Source organism: Balaenoptera acutorostrata, chromosome X, assembly GCF_949987535.1.
Source record: "Balaenoptera acutorostrata chromosome X, mBalAcu1.1, whole genome shotgun sequence".
NCBI classification, from domain to species: domain Eukaryota; kingdom Metazoa; phylum Chordata; class Mammalia; order Artiodactyla; family Balaenopteridae; genus Balaenoptera; species Balaenoptera acutorostrata.
In genome coordinates this window covers 43,370,750-43,396,645 of record NC_080085.1, presented here as the reverse complement: position 1 = coordinate 43,396,645, position 25,896 = coordinate 43,370,750, and the positions used below count along the sequence as shown (strand labels likewise).

Here is a 25,896-nt window from a genome sequence, read left to right as displayed (position 1 = left end):
GGTTTCGGGTCATATGTACAAGTCTTTAATCCATTTTGGGTTAATTTTTGTGTATGGTATAAGATGGTGGTCCAGTTTCATTCTTTTGCATGTGCCTATCCAATTTTCCCAATACCACTTATTGAAGAGGCCATCCTTTCCCCATTGAATATTCTTGGTTCCTTTGTCATAAATTGACCGTGTATGCATGAGTTTACCTCCAGGCTCTCTATTAGGTTCCACTGATCTACGTGTGTGTTTTTATGCCAATACCATACTGTTATTATTTCTCTAGCCTTGTAATATAGTGTGAAATCAGCAAGCCTGATGCCTCCAGCTTTGTTCTTCTTTCTCAAGACTGCTCTGGCTATTGGGGGTCTTTCATAGTTCCATACAAATTTTAGGATTGTTTGTTCTATTTATTTGAAAAATGCCATTGGTATTTTGATAGGGATTGTATTGAATCTGTGGATCACTTTGGGTAATATGGACATTTTAACAATATTAAGTCTTCCAATCCACGAGCATGGAATATCTTTCCATTTATTTGTGTGTCATCTTCCATTTCTTTCATTAATGTCTTAACAGTTTTCAATATACAGGTCTCTCACCACCTTGTTTAAGTTTATTCCTAGGTGTTTTATTCTTTTTGATGCAATTGTAAATGGGATTGTTTTAATTTCTCTTCCTGATAGTTCATTATTAATTTATAGAAAAGCAACAGATTTTTGAGTGTTGATTTTGTTCCCTGCAACTTTACTGAATTTGTTTATTAGTTCTAACAGTTTTTTGATGGAGACGTTAGGGTTTTCTATATATAATACGTCATTTGAAAATAGTGACAGTTTTACGTCTTCCTTTCCAATTTGGATGCTTCTATTTCTTTTTCTTGCCTAACTGCTCTGGCGAGGACTTCCAATACAAGCATACCTCGGAGATATTGCGAGTTCAGTTCCAGACCACAGCAATACAGCAAATATCACAATAAAGCAAGTCACATGAATCTTTTGCTTTCCCAACGCATAAGAAAGTTACATTTATACTGTACTGTAGTCTATTAAGTATGCAATAACCTTATATCTAAAAAAATGTACATACCTTAATTTAAAAAATACTTTATTGTTAAAAATCGCTCACCATCGTGTGAGCCCTCAGCGAGTCATAATCCTTTTGCCAGTGGAGGGTCCTGCCTCGATGTTGATGGCTGTTGACTGATCAGGGTGGTGGTTGCTGAAGGTTGGGGTGGCTGTGGCAATTTCTTAAAACAAAACAACAGTGAAGTTTGCCCCGTCGATTGACTTTTCCTTTTGAACACCTAGAGGCTATTGTAGGGTTATTAATTGGCCTAATTTCAGTACTGTTATGTCTCAGGGAATAGGGAGGCCAAGGAAAAGGAGAGAGACAGGGGAACAGCTGGTCAGTGGAGCAGTCAGAACATACACAACATTTATCAATTAAGTTCGCTGTCTTATATGGGCACGATTCATGACATCCCCCCAAATTACAATAGTAACATCAAAGATCACTGATCACAGATCACCATGACAAATAATAATTAAAAAGTTTGAAATATCGTGAGAATTACCAATATGTGACAGAGACATGAAGTGAGCAAATGCTGTTAGAAAAATGGCACCGAGAGGCTTGCTTGATGCAGGGTTGCCACAAACCTTCAATCTGTAAAAATCACAATATCTGTGAAGCACAATAAAGCAAAGTGCAATAAAACAAGGTATGCCTGTACTATGCTGAATAAAAATGGTGAGACTGGGCATCGTTATCTTGTCCTTGATCTTAGAAGAGGTTTTCAATTTTTCACTGTTGAGTATGATGTTAGCTGTGGTCTTGTCATATATGGCCTTTATTATGTGGAGGTACATTCCCTCTATATCTGCTTTGTTGAGAGTTTTTATCATAAATGGATGTTGAATTTTGCCAAATGCTTTTTCTCCATCTATTGAGATGATTATATGATTTCTATCCTTCATTTTGTTAATGTGGTACATCACATTGACTGATTTGTTGATGATGAACCATCCTTGTGTCCCTGGAATAAAGCCTATCATGATGCTTTTAATATAAGTGTTGAATTCAGTTTGCTAATATCTTGCTGAGGATTTTTGCATCTACGTTCATCAGGAATATTGGCTGGCCTCTCATTTTCTTTTCTTGTGGCATCCTTATCTGGTTTTGGTATCAGGATCATGCTGGCCTTGTAAAATGCGCTTGAAAGAGTTCCCTCCTCTCCTATTTTTTGGAAGAATTTGACAAGGATTGGTATTAATTCTTCTTTGAATGAAATGAAGCTGTCTTCTTTGAATGACCAGTGAAGCCTCTGGTCCTGGACTTTCATTTGTTGGGAGGTTTTTGATTACTAAGTCAATCTCCTTGCTAAGTAATAGGTCTGTTCAGATTTTCTCTTTCATCAGTCTTGGTAGGCTGTACTTTTCTAGGGATGTATCCATTTCTTCCAGGTTGTCCAATTTATTAGCATGTAATTGGTTCACCAGTTGTAACATCTCCTCTTTCATTTGTTTTTATTTGACCTCTCTCTCTCTTTTTTTGTTGGTGAGTCTAGCTAAAGGTTTGTTAATTTCATTTATCTTTTCAATGAATAAGCTCTTAGTTTCACTGATCTTTTCTACTGTCTTTTTAGTCTCGATTTCCTTTATTTCTGTTTTAATTTTTGGTATTTCCTTCCTTCTATTAAATTTGGGCTTTGTTTTTCTTTTTCTAGATGCTCCAGCTTTCTTTTGGTTTCCATTTGCATGGAATATCTTTTTTCATCCCCTCATTTTCAGTCTGTGTGAGTCCTTATATTTACAGTGAGTCTCCTGTAGGCAACATATAGATGGGTCGTGGGTTTCTTTGGTTTGTTTTTGTTCTTTTTAATCCATTCAGCCACTCTCTCTCTTTGGATTAGAGAATTTAGTCCATTTAAAGTAATTATTGATACGTATGTGTGTGTTGCCATTTTGTAGTTGTTTTTTGTCTGTTTTTGTAGTTCCTCTCTGTTCCTTCTTTTCTTGCTCTCTTCCTTTGTGGTTTGATGACTTTCTTTAGTGGTATGCTTATATTCCTTTCTCTTTATCTTTTGTGTATTTACTATAGGTTTTTGCTTTATGGTTACCATAAGGCTTACATATAACAACTTCTATCTATAACAGTCTATTTTAACTTGATAACAACTTAAGTTTGATCCCATTTTAAAACTCAACATTGTTACTCTCCCCCCACTATGTTTTATGTTTTTGATGTCACATTTTACATCTTTTACCTTCTATATCCCTTAACTAATTGTTGTAATCATAGTTATTTTTACTACTTTGGTTTTTTTTAAGCTTCATACTAGCTTTATAAGTGATTAAACCACTACCTTTATTATATATTTACCTTTCCAGTGAGATTTAGTCTTTCATATGTGTTACTAATTAACACCCTTTCTTTTCAGCTTAAAGAAGTCCCTTTAACATTTCTTATAAGGCCAGTTTAGTGGTGATGAACTCCTTTATCGTTTGCTTTTCTGGAAAATTCTCTCTCTCCTTCACTTCTGAATGATAACTTTTCTGGGTAGTATTCTGGGTTGGAAGTTTTTTTCTTTCAGAACTTTGAACATATTGCACCACTCCCTCCTTGCCTTCAAAGTTTCTGCTGAAAAATCTGCAGATAGTCTTTTGCGGGTTCCCTTCTACGTAACAAGTTGTTTTTCTCTTGCTTTTAATATTATTTGTCTTTAACTTTTAACATTTTAATTATGTGTCTTGGTGTGGGTCTCTTTAGGTTCCTCTTATTTGGAACTCTCTGGACTTCCTGGATATGGATGTCTGTTTCCTTCCCCAGGTTAGGGAAATTTTCAGTCATTATTTAAAAAGCAAGCCAGGTCCAAGTAAAAAGTTTCACAACACTAAAAGCAAATATGCAAAGTCACAAGGATAGGGTGAAAACAGTAGCAATTAAGATAGTATAAGAAAAACAAATATAAGATAGATGGACTAACAAGTATATAAGAAAGACTACCATTCGATGGCAAATAACTGTTAGATTATTAAAAATAAAAGAATCACTGAGCACATCTATAAGAAACTGAGGCAATATTATAAATTAAGGAATTAAGGCTATCCTTCCACATCATTGAACCATCTCTTAAATCTATTAGAGCATGAATTTAAAAAGAAAAAAAGTTCATTGCTAAGTGAAAAATATAGGATAATTACAATGCTAAATTTTATGCAGTAAATACAATACAAATAATTATAGATTAGATTAAATAAAATCTGACCCTAACTGATTACAAAAATACATTTTTTTTAGACTGCGCCATGCAGCATGCGGGATCTTAGCTCCCCGACCAGGGATAAAACCCGTACCCCCTGCATTGGGAGTGCAGAGTCTTAACCACTGGACCACCAGGGAAGTCCCTATAAAAATACATTTAAAAAACGTCTACTCCTGCAAATGGCAACAGAAACAGACTCATGGATATAGAAAACAAACTTGTGGTTACCAAAGGGAGAAGGGAAGGGAGGAGGGACAGATTAAGGGTATGGAATTAACAGATACAAATGACTGTGTATAAAATAGATAAGCAACAAGGATACAATGTATAACACAGGGAATTACAGCCATCATCTTGTAACAGCCTAAAATGGAGTATAATCTGCAAAAATACTGAATCACTATGCTGTACACCTGAAACTAATACAATATTGTAAATCAACTATACTTCATTTTTTTAAAAAAGGCTACTCCTTTTAGGTTTGCTAATGTAAATTAAAAGACATTAGTCACAGAATTTTTTTTCAAAAAAAGCAAATTTTAAACCAAAAACAGACATTATAAAATGATCTTTTAAAGCTCTAGATAATGATTTTTTAAATATCCTGGAAATAAAAGAAAATCTAATGATTTTTTTACAAAACAAAAAACTGATCAATTTAACATGACAAACACAATTCTAGTTGGAGAACTGTTCCATTATTTGAATGTGAGAAATCAAACTAGCAACAAAAACAATGAAAGAATTCAATATATCTAAACAAAACAATCAATACAATTATCAGGTTTATCATAATATTCAAGTGGAAAATTTTGAGAAATTTTTTTTCACAAAAAATTTATCATATACTCAGACACAAAAACATTCTCAATAAAAATGAAGTGGCAGGATTGTTACACAGCACAAAGCAGTAAGATAAAATTGGCATAAAAGAACACAAACCACATGGAAATTGTAAAATATATCTTTCTTAAATGACAACTAAATCAAGAAAGTAAGGGACTATTTAAAATTCAAATATGAATCAAAATATATCCATAGCTCTACATGCCTCTCTTAAGAAAAGGGCGGTTTAAAATAACTAATAAAATTGATAAATTGGTAGTACAATTCAACGAAAGAGAAAAGCACACAAATTACTGACTTTAAAGATATATAATTCATGCAAAGATGATTTACATTATTAGGGCATTCCATATGCAAATATGTTTTTTAAAAAAAGAAAAGGAATAACTTTCTACAAAAGAAAAGCCCAAGTACCCAGAGTGAAATAAGGAATCTAAATAGACCAAAGAAATAAGCAACATTATCAAGAAACTTCAAAAGAAACAAAAATGGCACTTAAATGTCTAAGTAGTAAATGAATAATAATCCTATTAAACAAATGTTTCCTAAAAGTGTTCTATCAAATTCATTTTCATGAGGTGAACATCAGCTTGATTACTAAACCTGACTTATGGCTAAACTCTGAAAAGGAAAATTATAGTTTTGTCTTATCTGTGAATGTAGATGCAAAATTCTAAATGAAATTTTAGCAAACCATATACCAGCACTTTAAAAGAATTGATCTTCATGGGCATTCAGATTTTAGCCTGAGGTTGCAAGGCTGATTTCTAAATAAGACCAGCGATTCACGAGAAAAATAGTAAACACAAAATTAAGTGAATAAATATGGTTTAAATAATCTGAAAATTCCATATTCATTTCTGATTTTAAACAAAGGATTTTCTTTTAACTATAAATATGATATGTCTGAAAGAAGTCAACACTATTCTTAAAGCAGACACACTGGAGGTATTCATCCCCCCAAAAAGCAGAAAAACACAAAGATATCTAGTCACCATTCCTAATTAATCATGTTAGACAACTGGACCATTGTAACGACGCATGAAAAATGAGCAAGTAGTATAAGGAGATAAAATTAAAACAGCACTATTTGCACATTATGTAGTTATATAACCTGAAAGACCAAGATGTTCAAGAAACAAAATTAAAAGTAATGACTTCAACAAAGGGGCAAATTATAAGATAAAATCTCAAAAATCTATTGCATGCCAATAATAAACATCTACAGAAATTTGTTTTACCACAGCAACAGCCACCAAAAAAAGTTAACCCAAGAGTTACCCTAACTGGGCCACATATACTTTGTGGGGACTAACTATGGCAAAGATGACAACAGTTTAATACAATACAGAAACGTTTAGGCCTTCATTTCTGCCTAGACGTTCGCTGAATCCTGTCAAGTTTACTTCTGTAATGTGACAGTATGATGTACAAACCACAAGTAAATGATTACTTAGTACCATATTCACCCACTGTGTTAGTAAAATAATAAAGCCAAATGACTGTGGGTTATTGGGATAATGAAGACACACTCAAGATGCTATTGACTATACTACCCCATAAACCAACTGTCTGACCCAGTACTCTCAGTTCAGGAACAGGTCGCCCCCCTCCCCAAAGTAAATCTCTCCTCTCCCATTTATAAAGGGTGCTTTGTACAAAAGATAATTGTCACAACTGCATTCATAATCTTTTTTAAAAATCCCAGAGATGTGATTAAACCAACTCCAATATAGCACTTATTCCCCTCACTCATTGATTGTTCATTTCAAGTGATACACACATGAACGAAACATGCACTCTCTAATATCAAGGAACTTGGGTGATATTATTTAATTCAACCATTTAAATAAGTGTTTATATCATGCTACGTGATACATGGAAGTGTAAAAACTAATGTTAGCTGAAAAGGTCTATCAATGACAAAAACAAAAAACTGCATAACCAATGGTAAAAGCAATGTGGAAAGATTTTCTCTCTATACACACAAATAGAAACAAAGGAGCGAGACAAGAATGTGTAAGAAATGGACAATAATATAAACAGTTGGTGTTTTAAATCTGTGGAATACTTTTCCACACATGCATACAAACTTGCACTGCAACTTCTATAATGCTTTCAATAGCAAAGTTTGGCATTATCTAGCTGCTCCTGTTTCTATTTTTTACAGGGAGACCAGCCTTTATGTAAATGTAACTCAGTATACCCCTCTTTTTCCTTCTCCTCTGTTTCTCTTCTAACTGCCAATAATGTAAAACCCAAGTACTTCTTGTAAATTATTGTACTTGCTGCATTTACTGAACAGGGCGTTTTATGTTCCCTTTTTCTAATTTTAAAAACAGATGAATGGAACATGTTATATTTCTTTCCTTTTAAAAAGTTGCTTTTTTAAACTTGTGATCTTTAAATGAAATCTTTCAGTGGGTCAGTGACCCTTGATAGAAAAAATAAAATACAAGTTTTCCCATCCTGTTTTATATAATGCTACTTGTTGGAATGTAAAAAGGAATCCTGAAAGTCGACATTACAAGTTTCCCACCAGGGGGCAAGGGGCTCCTCTACATTTAGGCTCCCCCTGGCCCTTCAAGACATTTAAAGGGATTTTATATTTAGTCTTAAAACTTCCAACTTATTTTGTTCCTAAATGTCACCTGCATTAAAAACAATGTTTTGTCTCTGTTGCCACTTTGAAAAACAGCTCAAAATTAGGAGATCAAAAACAGAGAAAGAAATGAGCACGGGTGATAACGGAAGTCACAGGGAAAAGAGGAACGGCAGCAAAAGCCAAGATAATTCCCCCCGATTCCCGCACACGTATGGCAACTGGCTCCAGTTAGAAGCATCACAAAGCCTTCAGGCTCAGAGGCAAAGAACACAGGACCCGAGGACTCAGACTAATTTCCTTAATGATGCCACTGAGAGTTTGGTGAATTTAATCTTTAGAAGGTTTATTCTACTGGTTTCAGCTTCGTATTTTAGCTCGAACACAATTAACGGTAGTCCAAATACATTCTCTGTGTTCTTTGCTATTCTCTCAAAAGCTCAACAGCTGCTGCTCTCTGGCTACTAGTAATAGAAAGAAATGAATTTAGTAATATTTGGATTTAAATCCTGAATCTTGAAAGGCCTGACTTCTGTACTTAAAAACTTCACTTAAGAAATAAGTAAATAAATAGAATAAAAATCTGCTAAAACTGAGACACTAAGGCTGAGGCATGGAAAAATAAAATAAAATACCTATGGTATCTTTCCATGCAATTTCAAGATGCGGTTTTTTGTTTGTTTTATCACTGTTTTTCTTTTGGTTAGGGTGTAGCATAAGGTTGAGTTTCCAGAATAAAAAGTAGGGAAATATTTTTTTTAAGTAGGGAAAGATATGTATAAGGCTCAGAGATGGAGGAATGCATTTACCATGAAATCTGAAATTAGAATAGGATTCAAGCAACTTCAACTATGTGGGAGAATGGATAGCAGAAAAAGAATTCACACAATGTCTTTGAATTATAGTGTGAGAAATGATGGTTCATTGGGGAAAGGAACTTTCGATAAATGCTTTTGGGAAAACAGTTAAAATTCATTCCAGATGAGTCAAGGATTCAGTTTTTTTTTTTAATTATGAGACACTGTAAGAAAATGGAAAGGTGCATTTATAATCAATGTGTGAAAGAATTTTATTAATACCAAAGCAAAAGAAGAAATTATCACCTATGGGTGATGAATGTGACTAAATAAAAATAAAGCTTTTCGTACATTAAAAAAATTACAAAGTTTAAAAAGAAAGCAATACAGATAAAAGCAGACATGATTTTGATGGAAAAAGAACTTAATACAGAAAATAATAAAGATCTGATACAACCTGATAGTTAATACTACTTTCCTTTGGGTAAGTAGCTAAAAAATATAAAAATCTTACATCAGTCACCAAGAAAGGAACACTGAAAATTGTTTAGCCTCATCAGCAATTAAAGCACTACCTATTAACTCTGTAATAAAATTCAATGCTACAGCCACATTTTATTCTCCTGACAAATTATACTAGTTTTTAAGGATACAGTACTCTATTGGCTCCAGGTGAATTAATTAAAGCAACAAACAGAAGAAAAATCCATATTTTTTGGTCACTGGCATTTTTTATACTGACTATTTCCATGCACCACTAGGATAGTTCTGTAACCTTTAGGGCATGTTTTTAGCATTTCAGTTCCTTTCAGATTTTTTTTAAATTTCAGATTTTTAGTCATTTATGCCTAAATTTGTTTGGCAATCTTTCATAAATATTTCTCCATTTTATTTCTTCCATTAAGTGAAACTGCTTTTGGAAATTTGGTTGAAAATATTTCCAGTCACAAGCTTCTTTATCAATAAATAACTTTTATACACTTTCTGGTGATTTTACAACATTTAAAACATACTTCTAAAAAGGCATTTTGGGCTATTTTAATCATTTTGTTTCATTAAAGCCTATATTATAAAGAGAAACAAAGCTTTCAACAGTGCTGAAGGACTGGCTGAATTTATTCTAAAAGTGGCATTAGATGTTAAATATTATTTTATGATAGAGGTGTTAGCTAACACTACCGTGGTAACCATATTGCAATATATAAATGTATCAAACCAACATGCTATACATCTTAATGTTATATGTTAATTATATCAATAAAAATAAATGTTATTTTAACTCTGTAATATAAAACTAAGAGATACATACAGACATATAATTAATTCAGCATCCCAATAATCATAAGAATATTTATATCTTTAATCCTAAATACATTAGACAGTACTAGACCTTTAATGTAACTAATTAGAATTTATAAAAGTAAAGTTGCTTCAATACAAAAAAATTATAGGGAACAAAAAGTAGAGAAAGCATAGCCAAAGAAGTGAAGCAAGCAGAGGAGCTAAAAAGTCACCTAACGCTTACCTAATAATGGAGGACATTTTTTAAATTCACAAAGACACGGCCAAACGAGTAGATATGTATGATGGGCTGAAAGTGAATTATATTTTGTTGAGTCTGAAGAATGGACAGAAATAATTCAAGGCAGATGAAAAGCTTCAGAACTATCCTGTGATACACAGAAACGAGCAATGTGAGAAAACTGTGGACAAGTTCATTCTTTCAAACAAATCATCTGCTTCCCAGAAGTTTTAAAATCGGTAAATGGTTAAATAAACTGTGGTATATTAGTGACGGACTAAAATCTAGCCATCAAAAATGAAAAATGATAAATGTGTGGCCCGTGGTGGAGGGTGTGAAGAAGTGGGCTGTAGGCAAGACTTTAAAATAAAATGAAGACAGAACACAAAACATCTGTCTTTCACTAAAAATCACAAGGACACAAAGAGGTAAGAGTTGTGGGGAAGATATTGCCCTCTTTTCAGGTATATTAGTATAAAGAAAAACATATCATATTCAACCTATTTTTGCTTGTTTCAGAGGATGAAATTCCCCCCATCCTCTGCAAAGTTGGCTCCCTAACCTGCATTTTGACTATCTTCTTCCTCACCTTTGTGCAGGCCTTTGGTTCAACTGCCTCCAAGGGACCCCTATATCTCCAGTGACACGTGGTCCACTCCTTCCATTTAAAACAGAACCACAAACACTCCTTCAATATTGCTGTCCCCTCAAGTAATATACACCCCACTCCATCCACAGATACTTTGCTCCTACCTTTATCTTCCACCTTGGTTGGAAAAAATGTCCATCCTTTTGGGAGAGTCTACAGACCAAACCTACCCAACCACTACTTTACCCTGTCTCCTGGTCTTCTACGCAAAATAACTGCTTAAAAAAAAAAAGTAGTTAAGGGATCAGCTTACCCAATGTCACACCGTTGATTTGCAACAGAGAGAAAACTGGAATCCAGAAAGCTTGACGCCAGTTGCCCATGGCCACAAAAGACCCTTTTGCTCCCTGCCCCTCTTCCAGGTGATTGAGATCTGCTAGTTATGGGCAACTGGAGAGGAGCAGCTGTCACCATCACAGCTGAATTGGCTTGAGGCTGGCTGGCCCAGCCCTGCCCGCCACCTGCTCCACACTCTAAAATCAGCCTTTGTACAGCCTGGCTTCTGGGAAAGAGGAGGCACTAGGAGGAAATGGGGGTGGGAGGAAAGTGGTTCTTTTTTTTTTTTTTTCTTTCTGTCTCCCTCCATAGATCCTCTTTGGGGGAAGTCTAGACACACATATTCTGAAAACTCCCCTTGTGGTCCTGATGTTCAACCTTGGGTACTGACTGTAGTCCAATAAGGAGAGGTATGAAGATATATCAGATACCTCTAGGAAACTGATCACTATAGCAACTCTGTTGCTATGTTAATTACAGTAGACTTGCAGAAAAACATACCAGGGTTTAGAATTCTAGCCCTGACACTTAATTGCTGTCTGACTCTAGGCCCATCATTTTACTTCTTATAGCCTCAATTTCCTCATCCTACAAACTGGGGATACCACCATTAATTTCCCTGGCTTATGAAGTGTGCTTAAAGATTCACTGCACTGTGCCTGACACACATATAGTCACGAAGTTTCTTTTTAAAGAGAAATTTTTTAAAGCCTTCTATGGAAAATAACTGCTTTACAAAAATTATATTCAATGTCAGCATTTCTCTAACATACTCAACTTGTTAGGGAAACAAATCCCTAATACCAGCACCTATTTTAACTCTCCCTCCCCCAACACAGACAAGGCTCTAAAATTCTTTTCTACCCTCACGCCCACTCAATAAAAAGCTTCTTTAGAAAACTATCCAATCCGAATCGCTCTGAGTATCTACTATTTATGATACAAGCTTTTCCCCTGAAGGAGACTTTTCCTCTCCCATTGTCTTATCTATATCCTTGACTTCCTTAATGAGGCTTGAGAAAAATTTCTGTTCTGAAGTTGGCTTTTTTATTGGTTTCTTCCCAGAGAACCAAAATTAGCCTAAGGCACCTGCTTAGCTTTTCCTAGGACCTCCAAGTCCACCAAACCACCCTTCCCCCAAGCAGAACAAACTGGCCATGGGATCCAGTTTACCTTTGCTGCCTACCGCTCTGGCATAACCTTTGAAAACACCTTTTTATGTACTGTTACAGCAACACTCCACTGTAAAAATACTTATGTACATAGACAAAGCCTGAAAGAAAACACAAAAAGAATAAGAGCTGCTGTGTTAGAAGGATGAGAGTCCTGGCAAGTTATTTCCAGAAGCCTAACATTAAATACAAATTTTAACAAGCAGTTCTTTTGCATTGATGACTGCAAACTGAAAGCTTTCAGGTCCCCCCTACTCAAACCTGTCACTGCTGAATGACATTATCCTCGCCTCCCTCCATTTCAGGAGTCTTAACTATTAGCAGCAGTCTCACCTCCCTTTGCCTGTTCTCATATTTAGCAGTTCTTCAGGAATATCTGATACCAAGGACCACTTCACCCTGGAAACCATTACCTCCTGTGGATTGTTCTACCATTATTCCTTAACCACCACTCCCGCCCTGGGAGTCTCTTGGGGTTTTGGCTCTGGCTCTGTTACCAACCCGCTCCCGGCCCCACCTCCCCACCCCCCACCCACAGTGAAAGCGCAGAGTCCTAACCACTGGACCATCAGGGGATTCCTGCCAACCCACTTTTTGACTTTAGAAGTGGTTCTTAAATGTCAGCCCGTACCAGAACCCCCTGGAGGGCTTGTTCAAACAGTGGGCCCATCCCTGGAGTTCCTCCTTCAGTGGCTTTGGGGTGGCACCCTAGAATTTGCCTTTCTATCGGTTCCCAGGTAGATGTTGCCTCTGCCGGGGGTGGGGGCCACACTTTGAGCACCACTGCTTTACGTAGAAGAGAGCTAAACTTGGTTAGACCAGGGTTTCTCAACCTCAGCACTACTGACATTTGGGGCTGGGTAACTGTTGTGGTGGGTTGCCTTGTACACTACAGAATGCTTAGCAGCATCCTTGGCCTCTACTCGATGCCAGTAGACACCTGCCCCCTCCCCTCAGTCAACTGTCACAACCAAAAATGTCCCCATACATTTTCAAGTGTTCTGGGCTGGGGGGGCGGGAGTAGGCAAAACCACCCCAGGTTAAGAACTACTGAGTTAGACTGACAGCCAAGCTCCCTTTTTAATGAAGTGATGAAGCCTCCTCCTCTTGTTCATAAAATGCAGATTTTTCTCCAGATGTGATCATTTTTGTTTAATTCATCCATGCATCTATCCTACTATGTGTCAAGCACTGGGGGGCTACTCAGGTCGATGATCAGGTCCCTGCTCTTAAGGCACTTACAATTAATAGAAGAGCCAGTGTGATCAGTAGACCCAGGAAACTGTGGGGACATGGAACAAGGGGTCACAGCAGACTTTCTGAAAGATTATGATAAAGATGGGCAGGAGTTGGCTAGACAAAAGGGATGGGGGAGGAAAATTCCAGGCAGAGGTCATGGCGCACTCAAAAGGCATGGAGGCAACAAAGCATGAGAGTCAGGGAACTACCAGTTGTTCCTTGTAGCTATAGGCAATCATCTTTTTTCCCCTGTGTAGGAAGGGGTTAGTTAGGGGAAAACAACATTATCAACCCTTCAATCTTTTTATCTCCTATATCCGTCTCTGGTAATTCTCTGTCCTTCCCCCATTTGTACCTTAAGCTATAGCCATTTTATTTTTTTAAATTTGTTTTATTGAAGTATAGTCGATTCACAATGTTGTGTTAATTTCTACTGTACAGCAAAGTGATTCAGTTATACATATATATATATATACACACACACACACACACACATATACACACACACACACATTCTTTTTCATATTCTTTTCCATTATGGTTTATCACAGGATATTGAATATAGTTCCCTGTGCTATACAGTAGGACCTTATTGTTTATCCAAGATATAGCCATTTTAAACTTCTTTCTACTAACCCCGGAGCCTCATAGAATCACTTTCTCCAGGCGCCTGAATTAAATCCTTCTCCTCACTTCTATCATGACACCCATTACACTTAGTTATAACTGTTTTTGTCTGTCTGACCTACTAAGCCCACAATCTCCATTAGGGCAGGAACCATGGCTAGGCCTTTTTTCAATGTATCTCCAGCATCCTGATCTATGCCAGGCACAGACAAGCCACTCAAATTAAATATCACCTGAATGAATGATGCCCTCAAATTCCGTATGTCCCAAACTGAACACTCACCAACACCTTCCTTCCACAAACTAGGTTCTACTTCTATATTCCTCTACCATCCCTCCCACCTCCCAATACCCCATTCATGTATTCTCATCAAAATCTTGGCATAATCTCTCACTTCTTATTTTTCTCACTCCATACATCCATTTTGGTGTCTTCAGTGAGAAGCAAGATCTGTCCTCTAAACCTCAATAAATATTCATCTGGTAGACAATCTATGGAAAGAGCATGGGCTTTGGAATCAAATAGAAGTGGGCTCATCTCACATCTGCCTCTTAATCGCTAGGTGATTTTGAACAAGTTATAATCTCAGAGACTTAGTTTCCTTATCCTTAAATGGGTTTAACAGCACCAACCTTACATAGGTTTTTATGAAGTTAAACGCGAAGTACTTAGCACTTCGATGTTACTCAATAATAAATGTTTAATTTCTCCTCACAGCATCCCTGACAGGAGTAAGCAGCGGTCAGGAAGACATGTAAAGAGCTAAATAAAAGGTCAATAAAATGGGAGAGAGTGAGAGGGAATAACATGGAAAGCCAAAGAAGAAATAAAAATTTAATTCCCTTAAAGAATCATGTTTACTTTTCTATTGTTTTCTTTTCTCAAAATTTAACACATAACATTTATATTGATCAAGGAACACAGTAATAACGAAGAGAAATGAAATATATGTCCACCAAGAAACTTGTATGCAACTGTTCATAGCAGCATTATTCATAATAGTATACAAGTGGAAACAATGCTAATGTCCATGAACTGGTGAATGGATAGACAAAACATGGTACATCCATACGATGGAATATTATTAGGTAATAAAAGGAATGGAGTACAGTTACATGGATGGACCTTGAAAACATTATGCTGAGTGAAAGAAGCCAGATGCAAAAGACCACATATTGTATGATTCCATGTATATGAGATGCCTAGAATAGGCAAATCTATAGAGACAGAAATTAGAGTAGTGGTCTCCTAGGGTTGGGGGTGAATATAATTAAAACCATTGAATCATATACTCTAAATGGGTGAGCTGATGGTGTGTGAATTATATCTTAATAAAGCTGCTAAAAAAGAAGATAGAAGAACAGCTGGAGAAATGTCCAAAAATTGTTTCCTAATTATTTCCTTCCTACATCCTAGTAGATTATCTTATATATCCCACTCTGAAGACTGCCACCTTTGACTAAAGAGAAATTGTCTGGCTATAGAGAAAGTTTCTCTGGCACTGGCCATGGCAAGGCCATGCATGACAAGGCACTGCCAGAGAGGTTGGTGAGAGCCAGGCTTGAGTAGAAGTGAAGGGTCAGCGCCCTAGACCAGTGCTTCTCAGACTTGAAGGTACACAGGCATCACCTGGGGACTTGTTTTCCCAGGGTTGGTGTGGATCTAAAATGAAAGAATGTATTAAAATGCATTATAATTGGTAAAGCACCATATAAATGTTGCTGTTAGTCAAGTCAAACATTTCTGAGGATGTGTGGGGGTCATTGTGAGAGAAGGAAGGGAAATGGCAGTAAGGTTTCCTTTTTCCTACTTTGCTTAAGGAAGTAACAGCCACTTAACCTCACTGAGCCACAATGTCTTCAAATCTGTATGTTGCAAGCATCCGGCACAGGCTGTAGAATCATATGATTTTAAATGGCTTTAAAATTCCTAAGTAGAAAAGTCACATGTAGACAGCTGAGAGCTTATTCAGCAAGGTCACTTGGTGTGGAAAGATATGAACTCTGGGGTCAGAAATCCTGGGGTTGAGGCCCAGGTCTAACACTCGCTAAGCTTTATATCTTTAGTAAATTCCTCAGTGTTTCTCCATATTTGATAGGGGTGGGAAAATACATCTTGCTTGCGTCACAGGGTGGTGGTAGGATCAGCTGAGCTGATAGTGAAAGCATTTTGTCAAACTCTGGATGGGTTGCTTCACAAATATTTTTATTGCACATGTCTATCAGTAGAAAAACATTCAGAAAAGAATCTGAAAAAGAATATATGTATGTATAACTGAATCACTTTGCTGTCACCTGAAACTAACACAACATTGTAAATCAACTACACTTCAATTAAAAATTAAATAAATAGGGACTTCCCTGGTGGGGCAGTGGTTAAGGATCCGCCTGCCAATGCAGGAGACACGGGTTCCATCCCTGGTCCGGGAAGATCCCACATGCCGCGAAGCAACTAAGCCCTTGTGCCAGAACTACTGAGCCTGCGCTCTAGAGGCCACGAGCCACAACTACTGAGCCCGCGGGCTGCAACTACTGAAGCCCACACATGCCTAGAGCCCATGCTCCACAACGAGAAGCCACCACAATGAGAAGCCCACGCACCACAACAAAGAGTAGCCCCCGCTCGCCGCAACTAGAGAAAGCCCACGCACAGCAATGAAGACCCAACGCAGCCAAAAATAAATAAATAAATAAATAAATTTATTTTAAAAAATATATACATGTAATGACACAAATGAGTTAAAAGTAAGAGACAATTTAAGGCTACAATGAGATACCACTATGCACCTACTAGAATGGCCAAAGTCAAATACGCTGACCATATCAAGTATTGGGACAGACGCAGAGCATCTGAAACTCACTGACTCTACCATTTTACATTACCATCAGCAACCACTGTGGATAACAAGTTGGCAGTTTCTTAGAAGTTAAACATACACCTACCATATGACGCAGTCATTCCAATCTTAGCTATTTACTCAAGAGAAATGAAAGCATATGTCCATAGAAAGATTTGCTCACAAATGTTCATAGCAGCATTATTCACAGTAGCTAAAAACCATAAATAACTCCAATGTCCACCAGCAGGGGAACGGATAAATAAACTGTAGTATGTCCACACAACAGGATAATAAAAAGCAATGGGCTGTTGGTATGTACAACATGGCTGAACCTCAAAATAATTATGCTGAACAAAAGGAGCCAAACAAAAGAGACTACATACTGTATGATTCCATTTACATAAAACTCTAGGAAATGCAAATTAACACATAGTGATAGAAAGCAGATTGGGGGGGGGGGTGGCGGTGGCGGGGCGGTGTCCCCGCTGGCTGAGAAGGGGGAAATTAACAAAGGGAAACTTTTGGAGATAATGGATATTTTCATTGTCTTGGTTGTGGTGATGGCTTCATAGGTGTATACATATTTCAAAACTTATCACATTGTACACTTTAAATATGTGCCATTTACTGCGTGTCATTATGTCTCAATAAAGCTGATAAAAATAGATAAAAATCACATGTTCTCAAGGCCGAACAGAATCTTACAAATCATTAAACCAATCCTGGGCAGATCCTTCGGCCCCTCTGTCACTTTGATGTTCCTGGTTTAAGCTGAGGAGTATGAGCCCGTGTGTTCAACTTCCACATGGAATGAGCAGCACAAGACAACACAAGACAGACCTATTTCAATCCCCCTGCTGGCTGCCCTGGAAGCACATATGCTTTGTTGTATGTGACACAATTTTCAGTCATGTACATATTGATGAAGTTCAAGAAAGGTGTTTCCTTGAACTTGGGACACTCGGTCACTAACAGACAGGCAGGATAAAAATCGTCCCATGTGGGGTCTGCAGGAATCTGTTGTTGAGGGAGCAATGGAAGAGACGGCTTGTGGAACTGAACACTCTGATGGCTGAAAGAATGAGCCTTGGAGACAAGTGCCCGGCACATAGTAGATGCTCAAAAAATAAGCAAAAAATAATATAATAAAAATAACAAAATTAAAAAATAAATACTATTAATTCAGAATCTGTCATAATATGGATTATAGCTAGATAGAAAAATATCTTCAAAAAGGGAGAAAGGAGTTCAATAAACAGATCAATAGCATAAGCAGGATTTCGGGGGCATGACAAATTCAATTAAGCAAATTAAACTTACACGTCCTTCAGAAAGAATCTACTTGCAGCTTAATACAGGTAGCACAAACTGCCTGTATTTCAAATCCTAACATCATGACTTAATATCTTGTAACCTTGAACAAGATGCCAAACCTCCATGTTTCTTCACTTATAAAATGGAGGTGAAAATAGTATTTACCTCACAGGGTTGTTGGGGATTAATGAGTTCTTATTTGTAAGGTGCTTAGAAAAAGCCTGGCACTAAACTGCTACTTGTTCAGTAAAGCTGTAACTGGCAAAAGTTTGTTTCAAGCTACACTTTTTGCTAAAATACAGTGACTTTACCTACAATTGGATGGAATTAATGAAGTTTTTTTCAAGAAGTAATCTCTCACCTACTCCTCCTGTAACAGTTCTTTCAAAAGAACATACCTTGTTTGCTGCTCTAATTGCAACAAAAACAGCTCAATTATTCAAAACATTGCTTGATATTTTCTGGCACACAGTTGGTGCTCAATAAATGGTTGCTGAACAAATATTCTTCCAGACCAAAGCAAATGTACCATAATTAACATTACTGTTTTTATAGTCAGAGTTAAAAATGCAACATGCATCCCATCCAAATAGGAAATAACCCAAAAGAGGTAGAGTTACCACCTAACCGGTTAACCAACTTCAATGAAGTTGTCCAAGATAAGAAAGGTGCTAGTATTAAGGCTTTGGTTTAAGCCAAAATGATGATGCAATGCAGGCATTCCTTAGCACTTTTTGGTGAGAACAAGAAAAAAAGACAGACTTAATGGTCCACAGACAGGAAGAACATGGACTGTACCCTAAATGGCCTCACTGGGAAACAGCACAGGTCTTCAAAGTAACTGACATGGGGACGTCCCTGGTGGTCCAGTGGCTAAGACTCCACGTTACCAATGCAGGGGGTCCGGGTTCAATCCCTGGAACTAGATCTCGCATGCCGCAACTAAAAGATCCCACATGCCGCAACTAAAGATCCCTCACACTGCAACAAAGATCCCGCGCACAGCAACGAAGATCTCGCGTGCCGCAACTAAGACCCGGTGCAGCCAAATCAATAAATAAATATGTTTTTTAAAAAAACAAAAAACAAAGTAACTGACATGGAATTCACCTGTCATCCCTCTTTTGCAGGGAATACTGAGCTGGTTTGTAATGTTTGTCCTGAGATACCTTCTAAGGTGGGAAATCAAATTCCCTTTTTCCTAATGAAAGGTTGGAATCAAGCAGGAAGAAATATTTCCTTGCTTTGAGTGGCCCAGGTGAGCGGAAGTTGAAAGCATCATCTCCACAGGTAGCAAGTAAAGTGTCCTCAAAGAAGCAGCCAAGTGGTTACCACTTTGTCCTGGGTACTGCCAGACATTTCTGTTCCTCCTCCTTTCTAGACTACTTTTACATTACTGTGATGGCCACCTGTTGCAATAGTCTCTTCTTAAATCCTAATCAGCCTCTCCCCAGTCCTTAAACCATGTACTTCACTGGGAAGAGAGATCAATAAACACAGCTTTCTTGTTCTTTGCCTCTACAGTCTCAAGGGAAGGGCTATTGCTCCAACATGACTTGTTCATTTCCGCTTCCATCCTCTTACACAAGTCCTTCTGCTCTACCCAGAATCACTTGCTCTTGCCCCTCAACCCCACCTCAAGTCAAACACTTCCTTAAAACAATTTTTTTAAACCAACGTATGTCCCTCACTTTTTTCACCACCCACCTCTTTCTGGAGTCACTGGCTGGCTGTTCATTAAGTCTGCACCCCTTTTACCATCACTTGTAGTACTGGCCCAGGTATGTCAGGTCCCTAATCTCGTTCCAATACTGGATTTTCAGCTCATGCTATTGCCTCTAGGCTAAGATGGCACCCTATCAATCTGTTATCGGCACTATAGCTGGTTGGGCCAGGAAGAGGGTGGGGACCTTCATTCTCAAGGCAGAAAATATGGAACTGGGCCAGGCTTGAACTTAATTCAATAGGCCAAGCTCTCATCTGGGGGAAGCTCAAGGTGAGAATGACGTTTCAAGCTTAATCACCTAGAGATCACCAAGGACAAGCCTATAGTCTGACAAAGTCAGATTTATTCATGCATCATAAGAGAGGGCACTCCAGAGGAACCATGGGATGCTGCTCAATGAGAAGAAGAAGGGAAACATCTTTTAGGGATGTTTCTGAATGATTCTGAGGAGGGCGGGCCTAAGGAAAGTGGGGATCAGTTGTGGATTGGTTATTATTTTTGAGGCAGGATTAGGAGAAGTGGGGATAAACTAAGGGTTGGGTGCTCTTCTGAGGCAAGGGCAGCTCAGCAATTGGGAATCCCCAGTAACAGATGGGAACAGCAAAGTGGGTCTGGGGCACCATTAACAAGAAAGCAGTATTCACTGAAAGAGTGTATCTTCATGGCTTTTTACAGCTGCTGCCTGACTTTGGGAGAAACAATGTTTCCTGTTAACTTTGCAGTTGTCTTCTGTTCTGGTGTCTGTCCTCCCAGCCCAATTAACAGAAAGAGCTGACTTTTTTTTTTCAGTCCCAGCTAATTCTCCCATCCTGGACTTTTTTGACTCTTTCAGTGAGATAGACATGGATGCCGTGCATCTTCCAGTTTATTTTTAGTCCTGAAAATGTCTAGATCTGGCAACAAATTATGCAACCAAGAAGAACCTGGACTATATCTACTGACTTTGTAAGTTTAGGCAGAAAACTGAAGACTTTAGGGGCATGTGGGAGCTTTCTACCTCTTCTTCCTTGTTGAAGGTCACGACTCTTGACCAGAAGGGAAGATACGGGAAATGAATATTGCTACTTAGATGACGTCAAAGAATAGGATGTAGTTTTCTGGATAACCACTTACGATCTCAGAATGATGAACTTCTGGCAAGGGAGGGGGAAATTTCACACAGACAAGGAAGAAATGATTTTGCTGGAGATTCATTAACATGATGAATATGGACTTAAAAGAAAATGTTAAGGAAAAGAAAAAAACACCACCAAAAATGTGACATAGAAAGAAAAACCACAGTGGAAGAGACACCCTCTGCTCTTCAAGAGAAAACCAGACAAAAGAGCTAGAATCGAAACTGACACACCATTGTAGAGCAGTTATGCTCTAATAAAGATGTTAAAAAAAAAAGAGGTAGAATCATGCCTAGGGCTTTAGAAGTCCTCAGACTGATTTAAAGAGTAGTAGTAATACACAAAGTCACTGCGGCACTTCAAACACCAGAAAGCAATGATCTCACGGTTACCATCATCAAGAGCGAGTGAGATGGCATCTGGCACTAGATCATAGAAGGCAGTAAAGTATAATGGTTAAGGAGAGGTTTGAAGTCAGGCCGACCAGGGTGCTGGCTCTTGCTTGTCACGTAATCTTGGTTAAAACACTTACCCTCTCTGAACCATCACTGGCCCATCCATAAAATGGGTATTAGAATACTTACTTCACTAAGCTCTTATGAAAACCAAAGGCTATAATACATTCAAATATCTATCACAGTATGTGGCACAGAGTAAGCACCCCAAAGGTGGCCATTATCATCATCATCACCATCATCATCATCATCACCATCCTCATCATCATTTGTAGCAAAAAGGCAGTAGTACTTTCTTATGGAATTTAATAAACCAGGTGGTGGAAACACAGTGAACAACAGTTTAGAATAAAGCAAAGAGAAAGAAGTGATGTTATTACATCATGTTATTTATGAACTTTTCTGGAACAGAAGAAAGGTATAGTATTGAATTCTATCCCCTCTCCCTGATACTTCTTTTCCCCTCTAAACAAGCATGGGCAATCTTGTATGTACACACACACACACTCCTTCCTTCCCTCCTCTGTTTTCTGTACCTTGGGACATCGAATCCACACAATCTGAATTTCAAAGCCAATGCTGACCTATGAGAGGTCAGTTTTTACTAGAGGGAAGGGTGCACAAGCCAGATTTTATGAGTTGAAGGCTAAAAAATGAGGAAGCATAGATGGCTCTTTCAAGAAATTTTCAGATAAAATAAAGGAAAAAGATTTCCCATTAGTCTGTAGGGATGGAATTTGGGGGAAGTAAGTGAAAGAGGGATTCTTGGATATGTGCAAGTAGAAGAGAAAGAGTTCTTTGAGGAAAATACTAAAGATACAAGAGACAGAAGGAAGAGATAAATGGAACAGAGAATATCATTAAGGAGGCATCGGGGGATAAGTAAAAAGCCTTGGAAAAGATGATACGAGAAGAATGAAGATAAAAGTAGCCATGGAAATAAATGTTTCAAGGGAAAGAGAGTCTGTGACCAGTGGGCTCTATCTTTTCAGGGAAGTATGTAACTAGATTATCTGCTGAAAGGAATTGGGGATAGGGAAGGCTAAATTAGGGCACTGGAGGGGTGCGGTAAGAAAATGGAACAGATGCTGTGGGAAATTGGAAAAGGAACCAACTAGGAATGTGTAAAAAAGGATTAGTGAGCAGCCGTTGAGGATCCAGCTGTGGTCAGAAATCACAGTTTGGTCATGGATATAATCAGCATGGTGAGGTGATTTTCCCGAGGACGACTCAGCAGCCTGGGAACAGGACAGAAGAAAACATATGCTAAAGTCCATCGAGGTTCGAGGATTGGCAGGGCAGGTGCAGGGGAACAAGAGGGACGTGAGGTAATTGAGGATACTGGTGGGAATTGATATCAAATGACTGGCAGGGTTGAGCAGGGGTGGGAAATGGCTGACTGAGTGGGAAAGACCGTAGAAACAGGAGAGGACTGAAAGTCAGGAAGAAAAGAAAAGGGACCAGAAGTGTTGATGAGGTCAGAAAGGTTCTGTGAGAGGAAAAGAATATGGGATGTGGAAGGCTAAAGGTACTAGTCAAAAAACTTAACTTCAGAGTTTGAAATATCAGAGGTAGGACAGTTCCAGTTGGTGACAAGGCCCAAAGTGTGGCCATAAGATGAAGTTACTGGGGCTTCCCTGTTGGCGCAGTGGTTGAGAATCTGCCTGCCAATGCAGGGGACACGGGTTCGAGCCCTGGTCTGGGAAGATCCCACATGCCGCGGAGCAACTGGACCCGTGAGCCACAACTACTGAGCCTGCGCGTCTGGAGCCTGTGCTCTGCAACAAGAGAGGCCGTGACAGCGAGAGGCCCGCGCACCGTGATGAAGAGTGGCCCCCACTCACCGCAACTAGAGAAAGCCATCGCACAGAAACAAAGACCCAACACAGCCAAAAAAAATAATAAATAAATAAATAAAATTTAAAAAAAAATGATGAAGTTACTGAAGCAGACCAAAAATGAAGGTCATAGTATTGGAGGTCAAGGAAGTGTTATGCTGGAGCATTTGATGATGCATCAGTGTGGCCACTGACATGGTCTAGGATTATGCCAGGAGTCAGGATGGCACAGAACACTAAGCTAGGTGCCAGAGGTCTCGAAGAATTTGAGCAAGTAAGCCAGGGATCAGATTATGCCAATGAAGAGAGTTGGTACACTACCCAATGGCATGTGCATTCAAGAATAAGGAAAAGGAAGGTGTTGAACAACATCCTGGCAGCAGAAGTCAGCTTTGAGATTGAGGAACTATGAGAGAATGAGCAGCTTCCGTTTAAGAGGGTAGTGAAGAAAATAGTGTCATCAAGGCAAAGAGTTCCAGAAAAATGGTTGAGAATATACGGACATTTCCTGACCAAAGAACAGGAGTTCTGGAGGCCACAAGGGACCTGAGAAGGGAGTGTCAGCCAGGGAACAATATGCCTATGAAAGGAGAAGGGCTGTACTGAACTTACAAGAGGGAAATTTCATCCTTTAGGATGCTGAGGAAGCAGCAAGAGGAACTACAACTCTGTGTAAGTTTGACCAAGAAAGAAGAACTGATTGGTAAAAGTAGAAGTTAAAGAAACCTTAGGAGATACAGCCATGTCATCTTAAGTACTGTTGGGTAATGACCAAGAACAAAAAAATGTGATAGGTACCAAGATATTCCCCAGATATTGAGGATGGACATTTCTACAAGAGACCATAGTGACTCTTAAGTGGACTACTGTTTAAGAGGAATAAAAGATTTCAAGGGGAAAGTTCTCATAATATCATCAATCACCCATGATCCTGAAAGGAAAAAAGGAGAAATGACTAAAGAACACAATGTAGCTACACAGGAAACATGCTGGTAGACTACAGGAACTAACGTAGCTATAGCAAGCTCAGATGTTTCGAGGTAAGATCATCGACCCTAAATAGAAGATATATGTGAACAGGTGACAAAGAGAGCAAGTGAGGGGGCAAGAACACCAGTGGGAAGACTCAGGTCCTATTTTGATTCCGTCTTAAATGATAAGGATCATTTTCAAATTGAAAATGGTGGCACAAATGTGAATAATAGTTTGTCAGAGCCCAACAGATATTGAAATATTGAGGCAAGCAAACAGTTTCAAATCAGTGTGGGTCTGTTGGCCCACATCAAGAATACCGCATGCTACTGAGATACCCAACATTCCTGATTGAGAAGCCACTACTGGTATCTCTGAAAAATCACAGCCAACTACAAAAATGAAGGAAGACTATAAATGGACAACTAACAGTCCAATTTTCAAAAGTCAGATATTTCTAAAACAGCTCAGAAATCAAAGATTGCTGATCTTGATGAAAAATAGTCTACAAATGGGGTATTAAACTTATGGTTATGAGCAATGATCAGGTAGTGAGACTGGTAGATTGAGGTAATGCCAGTAAGTGTTTTCCCCTGTAGAATACATTCACATGAGACAGCGAGATGTGCTCTGCACTGTTATACAGATAGGTTGATTTATGATTGATTGAATAACCTTACTCAAAAATACTAATGAATACTCAAAAAGAATGCTAATGGGATGTTATTCAGCAACAAAAAGGAACAAACTATTGATACATGCAACAACTTGGATGAACCACAAGGAAATTGCACTGAGTAAAAAAAAACAATCTCAAAAGGATACATACTGCACAATTCCATTTATGTGACATTCGTGAAACAACATAATTATAGAGAGGGAGAACAGTTGCCAAGGGGGTAGACATGCGGGAGGGGGAAGAGATGTGGCCATAAAGGAGTAGAACAAGGGAGTCTTGCACTGATGGCAGAGTTAAGTATCTTGATCATGGTGGTGGTTACACAAAGCCACACGTATAATAAAATTTCATAGGGCTAAACACACATACACACACACCCCCAATCTGAACTAAGCTCTATGGATTGTACCAAGTTCAATTTCTTGATTTTGATATTGTACTATAGTTGGGTGAGATGTTAACACTGGGAGAAGCTGGGAGGAAGTGTGCACGGGACTTCTCTATACATTTCTTTGCAACATCCTCTGAATCCATAATTATTTCAAAATAAAAAGTTTTTTTTATGGGAATTCCCTGGTGATCCAGTGGTTAGGACTCGGCACTTTCACTGCTGGGTCCCAGGCTCGATCCCTGGTTGGGGAACTAAGATCCCGCAAGCCACACAGTGCAGGCAGAAAAAAAAAAAAAGGTCTTTTTTTTGGTTTGTTTTTATAAATTTACTTATTTATTTATTTTTGGCTGTGTTAGGTCTTCGTTGCTGTGCGTGGGCTTTCTCTAGTTGCTGCGAGCGGGGGCTACTCCTCGTTGCCGTGCACGGGCTTCTCATTGCGGTGGCTTCTCTTGTTGCAGAGCACGGGCTCTAGGCGCGCACGCTTCAGTAGTTGTGGCACGCAGGCTCAGCAGTTGTGTCTCACAGGCTCTAGAGCACAGGCTCAGTATTTGTGGCGCACGGGCTTAGTTGCTCCGCGGCAT

At 38.5% G+C, this 25,896-nt stretch overlaps 1 protein-coding gene across 4 annotated transcripts in view; it reads right to left on the bottom strand.

Moving 5' to 3' along the window:
* Nucleotides 1-25,896, bottom strand: part of CLCN5 (chloride voltage-gated channel 5) — a 155,013-nt gene that overhangs the window by 100,179 nt on the left and 28,938 nt on the right. For 2 of the 4 annotated variants that reach the window (XR_451029.2, XM_007182645.2), the window contains exon 1: nt 10,925-11,037. The exons of the other annotated variants lie outside the window; for them this stretch is intronic. Coding sequence is in view for 1 of the 2 variants with exons in the window: in XM_007182645.2 (XP_007182707.2) it covers nt 10,925-10,994 (70 nt within the window). In the remaining variant the exon portion in view is untranslated. Of the gene's footprint in view, nt 1-10,924; nt 11,038-25,896 lie in introns of those variants that run through there. 4 annotated transcript variants of the gene reach the window in all.